The 9,809-nt window shown below is 46.1% G+C and overlaps 1 protein-coding gene across 1 annotated transcript in view; it reads right to left on the minus strand.

The window, feature by feature from the left end:
- Nucleotides 1-2,573: 2,573 nt before the first annotated feature.
- The window catches only part of LOC142579327 (uncharacterized), a 38,645-nt gene continuing 31,409 nt past the window's right edge, over nucleotides 2,574-9,809 (minus strand). Inside the window, exon 2 of the mRNA XM_075689397.1 lies at nucleotides 2,574-4,443. Within this exon, the coding sequence (XP_075545512.1) occupies nucleotides 3,577-4,443 (867 nt within the window). The 3' untranslated portion in view covers nucleotides 2,574-3,576. The remainder of the gene's footprint in view (nucleotides 4,444-9,809) is intronic.

Here is a 9,809-nt window from a genome sequence, read left to right on the forward strand (position 1 = left end):
ATTCTCACCTTTATTTGACTGCTGGCGTTGGGAAAACACGTCGCTACTGATGGCGTTCGGAGCAATCGCTCTGTTTATTGAAAACTGAAGTACAACAGCCTTGGCCTCTCGTGGCTGTGTTCTGAACAAAAGTGCTTTATCAACTCTAAAAAAAAAACAATGTACGCTACGCAGCTGTTCAGCGCAACTGTCCCCTCTGAATTCAGCTAAAACAGCAATGCATGGTGGCTTCATTGCAGGGCACGTTGCCAGATCTCTGCACACGTCTGTAGCCTATTAGCAACAAATTGAGCGGATTCTGTCACGCCAGGCGGCGGTGACAATTTTTTTTTGTATTCATTTCTCACAGCTGCGTGAAAAAAAAGTGAACGAAATAAAACGAACTTGATGAATACGAAATATTAGGTGTCCAGATACTTTTGTACTTTTAGCGCCTTGTTCACGCGCTCAAGGACAAGCACTATTTTACTATTACACGTCTTGTTTTTTGGATCAGTTGAGCGTCTACCTATAGCTGTAATATTTAATTAAACCTAATGTTGGGGACCCCGATCTTTCAAGCAAGCGCAATTTTTAAGTCGTTGAATGTAAGTTGCATTATGATTGATATTTGCTCCAAATGACTTTAACAGAGCTCACGTAACATTAAATTCAAAGCATCTTGCTGTTAAAACTCGATAAGTGGGCTCAGTAAAGTTAAGTTGAACAAATTATTTAAATTCTCTTAAATGATGTATTTATTATGGGAACGAGGTAGTGTACCTACAAATCACGAGCAATTATTTTTAAAAAATATAAAAATAAAAATATTTTTGTTGTATATGATAGAGCGGCACAAAGAGCGTGTGCGTGTTCGACCATTGCTGTGCCTGCCCGATACTGAAGCCACACGGCAGAGCCAGAAAAAAAAAAAACATTCTATTATTCTTTGATGCCGTGGCGCCCTAAATTTTATTAGAGATGGTACGTTTTCGTTCCATTACAGTCTGCCGCCACAATTTCAGTTCTTGAAGTCTTGTGCAGTGTTTTTTATCTAGCTATCAGAAACAACCGTCGAATAGCACGTTATTTCCACAGTTTGTGTGAACAGACGAAGATTCGGTGCACAATTGGCGTGAATTTGCCATTGTCCCTATATCTGATTGCCGCTCAATTCTTTATTTTTTTAATAGAACCTTTGGTCGGTAATAAAAATGAGCACCACCAGTCTCGTGGGCACATGAAATAATCGGTTATCCACTAACACTGGTGACACTTTAGTGCGAATCTTTGTGGCCACTCGCATCGCTTGTTGATGACGTGCACAAGAATACAGAACTGAGAAATCTCCGTCTGCTTATAAACACAAAAGTCGTATATTTGGAAAGCAGTTAACAGGAAGCTTTAGCTCTGGTGCTCCTATATAAATACATCTAAAAATAAAATTCGTTTTTCTCTCCAACCACAACACCAAATTTGACGAAGTTTGTTGCATTTAAAAAAAAAACTTGAAATCTAGGGACTGTTGGTTTCGAATTTCTGATTTAGATCGTCAATTTTTTATTAAAAATTCGCAAAAATCGTAAATTTTCAGAAAACGAAACTATCAAGTTTACAACTTTGTAACTCAGCAATGAAATATGATATCACAACTCTGCGAATTGCGTCTAAAGTACATCTAAAACGGACAAAATTGCTATGTTACACATGAATCTAGAAAAATTTGCTAATAGGAAATAAAGCTTTTGCAGAACCCTTGTACACAACCTAACGAATTCACGTAAGATATAAATTGACGTATAGAATTTGTCCTCTTTGAGCGATCTAATGGAGGCCGTTTACAGAACCGCGAAATCTCTTTTTGATGCAGAGCTCTGATTTTGTAAACATTCTGCTTCTATATTTTTCAAACTTCCGAATTTTTGAAAATCCTTTTTTAAAAATTCAGGCCGTAAATCGAAATTCCGCTTGCAACAGTCACTATAAGTTTCTCTCTCAAATGCAACAAATTTCATTAAAATCGGTCCAGGGGTTATTTCAGAAAAACGTTTTTGCGTTTTACATGTACTTGAATAGGCCGCGTCGGAGTTGGGCCCGCGCTAAAGCTTCCACTTAAGCAGCGTGCCAAGGCCGAACTTACCTAAGCGACATCAGAGAAAGACATAAAACAAATGCACATTTTGCTTCCGTGAGCCGTCTGCCGATTCATCATGCAGCCTTCTCCTGAGCCTTCTTTTAGCTCTCATTGGGTCACTCATTGCGGCTTTCAACTGAAAGTCTACTCACTTGGACGAAGTAGTTTTGCAGGTGTCCGAAACTTCGTAATCATACGTTATAGTGAGATTAACTGTGGCTAGACTAAAGTATAAGTGTTCGAAACTCGGCAATTAATTGATCTGTACTGCTATTCTTTGTGCTTGAAACTGCTAGCCAGAGACTGTGTATGAGAGTGTCAGTGACATTCTAAATATGGTGCAACAAAAGTATACACGAAGCGTAAGTCACCTAGCTAGCGCTCCAGTGCTCGAAGGATTTCGCTTAATTCGCTGGTCTGACATGACAACAATAAATATGATTCTCATGGGGCCCCAATGAAAGGAAAAAAGCGACTGCTTGTTATAAATTTGATACACGGGAATGCAAGTAGTTGAAGTAATTGGGGAGCTGACTCATCCGAACATAAGTCAACTGATCACACTATTTGACAAACCTATGCTTGCTTCACGCAAGTCCTGATCGTTTCCTGTCTTTTACATTGCCGAAGTGAGGCATGTTTTCTCTTTTTTTTTTGGCTAGTTGAGTATCGGCAATATTCAATCCAATCGTCCTTACCTGACTCTATCCGATACGCACTTACATCAGCTGTCGTGACTGTTTATGCCTCGGTAGCTGCCAAACCTTGGCATCAGTTCAATTACCTCGACAGCAACGCTCGGCACCAGTGTTCTGTGAATGTCATAAATTTTAATGAAATGCAAGAAAGGCACAACAAATGCAAATGCTACTCGTGACAAAGGGCGCTCACGTAACACGACCTGTTTTTTGTAAGATGAATTCCTTAAGAAAAGAGAAGCGAGGTGCGGGTACAGGCATGTTGAGACAGATGTAAAACATATATTTTTGTAGTGAGCTGAATGAGTTAACCTGATCCATGCTCAGATCTAAAATAATTCACAATGCTGCACAGAATGGCCATTCCGTGAAGGCATGCACGACGACACTCATATCACGACATCCATGAAAGCTGATGTCAGTGTCGTGATTAAAAGAACACAGCTGCAACACATTTATTGGCTAACGCGTATCCTTGTCACCACGAAGACGCACGCAAGCAGTCCCACCAGGCTGGAACTAGGGCCATTCCCATAAACACTCCCCGTAGCGGGCACACACAGACGGTCAAAAACCATGCGACAGAGGCAGAAAATGAACAGAAACGTCGACTGGGCAGCCGTCGATGTGATCCTCCCGCCTCCCCTATCCCCCCTCAAATAAAAAAAAGTGTGGCCTTCGTCTGTCGGCTACCTGGCATGGAGCAGAAACGAAGAGCGGTCAGCTAACTCTTCAGGCAGTGGGCGGAATCTCACTCTTCACAGCCTACGCGGAGCTTCCCGAGCGAAACCTGGGCCTGGACGTGTTCTTGGACTTGCCATTACCGCCGAACCTCCTGTTACTCCTGTCACCGTCGGTTGAAGCGGGTGATTCCGTCGTGCTTCGGTCACGTTTTCTTCCAGCAGCTCCGCCACTGAAGCCGCCATTGCCGCCCCGCTTGGAGGACGCTGAAGAACTCTTGGGCTTAGCCGTGGAGCGTGTGACTTTTGGTTCCTCGGTGACAGCGACCGCCGCTGAGCGCGGTTTGGGCGTCACTGTGGTTGATATGGCGCCAAGCGGAGGTGGGTGCTTGATAAAGCTCGGGAGTGTTGGCCGAGGCCTGGCCGCGAAGTGAACATTGGGGCGGTGCAGCCTGTTCTTGCGCGGTGCGAGGAATAGTGTCGAGGGCGAGAGCGGTCCTTTCTTATGAGGCGGTTCCTCAGCCCCGGGCTCGTCGGTAGGCTCAGAAGATGGAGCGGCTGCCGAAGGCTTGGCATCAGCACTAGGCCCGGACTTGTGTTTCGACAAGGACGACGACGAAGGCTTAGCCGTGGATGAGGAAGATGACGACTTGGGCGACGGCGGCGGTGCATCGTAGTCTTCATCGGACGGAGGCTCCGGCTTGCTTCCGCGCGAGCTTCCGCTGCTTCCGCTCGAGCCGCGAGACGAGCTTTGGGACGAAGAAGACTTCTCAGGCTTCTTGGAGGCTGCCTCTTCGTCGGCGCCATCTTCATCGTAGTAGTAGTCGTCGTAGGCCGGGGCTTCAGTGCTCGGTCTCCGGGCCTGGCTCTGTCCGCGGCTCCTCTGCGCGCGGCCGGCCGGTAGGATGACGGCCAGCGCCACCACAACCCAGAGAAGCAGGAGGGGCGTCCTCTGGCGGAAGAAATAAGGGTGGTGTTAGGTGAGTAAAGCATAAGAACTTCTTTTCAACGTCTTGATGCGAGAAAGAGAACTATGGCGTTGAAAAAAGAAAGACAGAAAAAAAAAACGGTGATGCATCCTCAAGCATGGAGTCAGCATGAAATCTGGCTTTATAAGTTCCCTCTGATCCGCAACACACGCGGGAGTAAAGATTGTACTGCTTACTATTAGCCTGCATTGTTAAGCACTTTGACCCGCCTAATAAAAATCCTCTCCTGTCTCGCCCAAGTGCCAGCGCGAACATACCCTGATAACTGGTAGGTCATGATAATTTCAAGTAAGGTTGGCAATAAAACACGAAGACGCAGTGACAGAAGGGGGCCGCATTGATGCGTGGCAGTGAGGGCTTGGCGGCCAGATATATTCAGAGCAGCATAAGCCTCAGTACTTCCTCGAGTTCGGTGTTGAGGACTCTACTTGGGCTCTGACAATGTACGCAATGTGTTACATTCGAGCCACAGTATCTATGACATACGTCAACGTTCCTCCCTAATTTACGCAAAAACAATAACAAAACATAATGTATTAGATTTCGTGTCAACGATGTTACCATTTCGAGCCTGACTTGGCGGCGCTTCTATAGCTGGATAATGAATCTGCGCATGAATAAAAAGTATACTTTAGGGCACCGATTGCTTCTAGCCAGTACTATCTTCAGTCTCTATAACTGCCGCTTTCTGCCCGCACAAGCATTTGATTTATCTTCGACAATCGAAATGGCAAAATCCATCTACGCAAAAAGAATAGCAGTAGTGTTTAAGCCATCGCTTGGTCGGGCAGACTCAACTTCATAAAACTCACTACTGATTCAGCACAGTTACTAAAAAAGTGCAAATGCAGATTCCCCAAATTCCGCAAGTATTTTAACATTTGCTGCTTAACTTCAAGGTGAACAGTCATCTTGCGGCACACGAGTGACTACTCCTTGCATTTGTGAAAAGTGGAGCACTGTACCGGCGGCATCTTTGTTTCAGAAGTGTTAGTCATCCAAAGGTACAGGCGCCGACAAAAGTGCTATGCTCCACGCAGCGCGAGCCGGAGCAGCGGCGTCGCTCGGAATTTTGGTGAGCTGAAGCACGAAACATTGACACGAGTCAAGCGACATGCCTGCAGATAATAAAGTGCACCCATTGGCTGTCTCGATCCCAGATGCTCCCTGTAGATGTCGTTGCGATGCAGTTTGCCGTTTCTCCGGCTCCCGCTGCGTGGAGTATACCACTTTTGTCGGCGCCTGTACATACTGGACTCTGCACATGCGATTCTTCTCGTACAGCGCAATATGGTTTAATATTGAGTTTCCTCAGGCATTCGATTTCCTTATTGCTACAAGACGCTGTTATCAATGTCCAACGTGGTCGAAGCGGTTTGTAGGGCTGTCAGCCTCCAAGTTTTACTTTTTTGCTCCTGCTTTTGACAAGGTATATATTTGTATGCGTCAGTGTATGACCAGAATATGTTTTACTAAATCTACCTTTTTAGCATTGAGACCTATTGGTCTAACGAAGCTCCAGAAACTCAATTAGGTGCGAGCAAGGAGAGCGGAAAACGAAATAAGGCTTGTAGAAGAAGCATAACGGTTTTACCTGTGAAACATGCGAATACATTCAACGCAATAGAACGTCTAATTTTGATAAGCTGCCCGCGGCAAACGGCTTTCTTTCTTACCACAGGTACTACTTACCCGTTCTGGCGCTTCAAATGTAGTGAATATAAATGATGGCAAAGTTTAGCCGCAGTTGTTTATTATTTAACGCATTCGACAATAATGAAAACTATGGGCCTGAATGGCGCGCTGGGTAAAGAAATGCATTCATCGGCGCGCGGTGAGAATAAGGCGTTACGGCCGAAGCTTTTGTTGCGTCACCTTGTACGTCACGGTGCCAGGCGAAAGGCGCAGCAGCGGCCGACCAAACAATGCGTCGGTTTCTCAAGCGAGAACAAACGCCGCGAGATACGTAAGAAAAGTGGTTTGTCTTCTTCGAGCGCATTCTTCGGGCGCGGGCGAAGAGCGATAGAGCATAGCCAAAGTGGGTCGCTGCGCGTGGCGACGGGAATTCTCTCCCCGGACGTGGGGGCGGGCGCGCCGTCGGAAACGCGCTGGTCCCGTCGGATTCCAGTGGAGGCTTGTGCGCGAAAGCTCGAGCCCCCGTCTGCTAAACAAAAGGCGGGTGTGGGTGTAGCAAGTACACACTCCGCAGCGAGAGCCTTATACCCAGAGCATTAGACCCCGCGACGTCAGCAGAGAGCCAGCCCCACGTTGCACGATGTAGGCCAGTCGTGAGCGGTACGGGTCTCACCCTTCACTGAAACTGCTGCTGCGGCCGGTTCCGTCTTCTTTCCCTTGTGTCGCACCGCGTACCGTTTCAGCTTCTTTCTTTTCAGCTTCTTTGACTATGCGTACCCGCACCGCCTGCGCGCCTGGGAGCACGTGCATGGCGACTCTGAGGGAGGGAGCTGTCGGTGGCGTCTCGGTAAAACCGTACAGACGTGTGAAAACTTTAGAGCCAAACTCGCCGAGCTGTTTTCACGAGGTTAGGGTTATCGACTGTCCGTTATTTTGCGGTGCGTCATTAAGCGCAAGTGCGAACTCTGCACCGGCACAAGCGCGAAGGCTAAAAAATCGTAAATTCTTTGACTAAATTGTTTTGAAATTCGGCTCCTGTTAAGGCGGTGAAAACTCTAGTTTGGACAAGGCTGCACGCTACTAGCGAGAGCGAACATGTCTAGCCCGGCATACACTGCCACGGGCTATGTCAAAGGTGATGCTGCTTCGCGCTCGTTTCAAAAGCTCGTCACCTGAAACGAACGCCTCGAGTTCGGCTGTTCTGTTTTTTACTTCTGGTGTCGTTTGTAAAAGCTACACATGCTTCGCCGTCGCTGACGTGAAGGCGAACAGGTTGCTCTGTAAGTGTCGCTGTGCCCTGGTGAATCTCCCGCGAACCGACGGAGGAGTTTTTGAGCGCGGCTGAGGAAGTACGCGACGGCCCGGAATGAGAATGTGGGTTGGGGTTATGTCAGGCGAGCCACGCAGAGGTGTGATGGAACTCGTTTTCTGTACCGGCCTAGGCCCTGCTACAAGGCAGAATTTACCTTCGCCTCCGTCTTGTGCTTGAAGAGTCGTCGCCCACCATAATAACAGAAAAGGAAAGGTTTGCGTTCGTGGGAAAGAAATACACTAAAAACTCAATCTAACAAAACCCGATTTCACGAAGTTCCCAGTCTAACGAAAAAATTTCCATTCCCCGGCAAGTACCCATAAGGTTCAGTTTTGTCATCAACCCGAATTATAGAAACTAGCTTGCATTAAACCCGATTTAACGAAGCTTTGCTAGAAATAAACGAGTAAAAAAGGTGTTATTTCTTTCTAATTTTGACGCCGACGGGTGTTTCTTCGCGCGTCCGTTCTAACGATATCGCGTTAAAACATCTAGGCATCCTATTCACGGCCCTAGCTTTATTTTGACGAAGCTGCACGCCGCGCCCATGCACACAACAACGGACCCAGCAATGACTAGTGACTGATGACTAGTGACTAGCGTTCACTACTGTTCTTACCAGATGGCTTTAGGGGTGGCGGTAGTTGGGCTCCCCTCGCTATCTTTTTACACGCGCAGGTGTGGGTTAGCGGCAAATAAGATGCCGCAGTACCATTTGGGTGTTTACAACTTTACATTTCGAAGGACCGAAATTATCTTACTCAATTTTTTGAACTTCCCGATTTAACGAAATAATACGAGCGTGGTCATTACTTCGTTAAATCAAGTCTCAACTGCATATTGAAGGAGTCCTGGCACGAATTACTGGAGGTGAGCTTACATTAGTGGGTGGTCTGTCAGCGTTAGGGAAATTACCTATTGGCAAAATTAGGCTAAAGTTGACAGTTTAGTAGGCTTTGAACTTTGATGAACGAACCAGCTATGAAAAAGCAGAGCGTTATAGCCTGTTCAAACATCAAAGCCCGTCAAACGACATGGCGCTGCGCGGACATCTGTGGCCCTTTCACGTGCACAACTAGTGCGATAAATGTGCGAATATGTGTGGGATACATATGCGATAGTGCGAATATGTGTGGGATACATAGCGAGTCCCACTTTCCTCGAAGCAGCCGGTCTTACATCGGTTTCTCGGCACATCACAAGACGGTGTAAACCTAGTGTGATTGCTGCAAATAATTCCAGTGTCAGTAAGACTTATTAAAAAATATATTTTACGTTATGGAGGTTCTGTGACATCACTAAAAGGTTATAGCAACATATAACTTCCAGGCCTGCACGTCGCGTGGCATTATTTTATCCAAGAAAGTAGACAACTCATACGAGTAGATTGAAAACTGGACGCCGGTGACGCTTTGCACACTGAAGTCTTCTAGCATAACACGGGTTTTGTTTGTTGTCGTGCACCTCTTCAACGTAGATGGGCGTGGATTTCTTTCGAGGATACAAGCTCGCTTTTCTTTCTCCTTGAGCTGTTTGTATATGCTTACATGATTGACAACAATAATAACAATAAGCCTGACAGTTACCCTAAGAGTCTCGTTACAGCCTTCATCAAATATTAATAATAAAAGTCACAACGTAACCCACAGGCTATCAGAGAGGCGGATAAATGATGATCTGAATTATTTTTGATCTCTTGGAGTTACTAAAATTTACGAAAAAGCACAGCACTCGAATACTTTTGCATTTCACCTACACAAGAATGCGGCTGCTCCCGAGAATCGAATCCACGACACATCGTGCTCCGCAGCATAACACCATAGCCATTAAGTGCCAGCGGCGGATAACAGGAGATCTTACACCAGAATGCCTTTAATGTGCGTTGCAATACTTGCACCCAGCGTTCATGAAGAATTCTACCTGCGGGCCGCACCTCGGATGTTCCACCTGCATTGCGGCATACCTTTCTTTAGTCGTTCACTTATATTCTCTCACCTTGCCTCATATCATGCTTGTGGCTCCCATTTTTACTTTTGGACATCTCCCCCCCACAATGGAAGCACCCTTTAGAGAAATGTGAAGTGACTGGAACGGTTAATATTGACAGGTGATTGTGTATATATCTTTTTTTCCCCACTAAGTTGTGATGATTGGTCAACAGCGTATACTGTATGTTATTGCGCAGAATTTATGGCAACGAGGTCAACGTGGTTGTCCACATGGGCGTCGGGCAAACGGAACCTTAATTTTTTAAGAAGAATAATAAGCAAATAAATGTCGTTGCGCCCACTGGATTCAAATTGAAGCCCTGCAGGTTGTCACGAGAAAGCCTATATATAGACAGGTTGAGCGTCCCGCTTAATTAGAGCTGTAAATATCACG

This window comes from Dermacentor variabilis, chromosome 4 (assembly GCF_050947875.1).
Source record: "Dermacentor variabilis isolate Ectoservices chromosome 4, ASM5094787v1, whole genome shotgun sequence".
In the NCBI taxonomy this organism is placed as follows: domain Eukaryota; kingdom Metazoa; phylum Arthropoda; class Arachnida; order Ixodida; family Ixodidae; genus Dermacentor; species Dermacentor variabilis.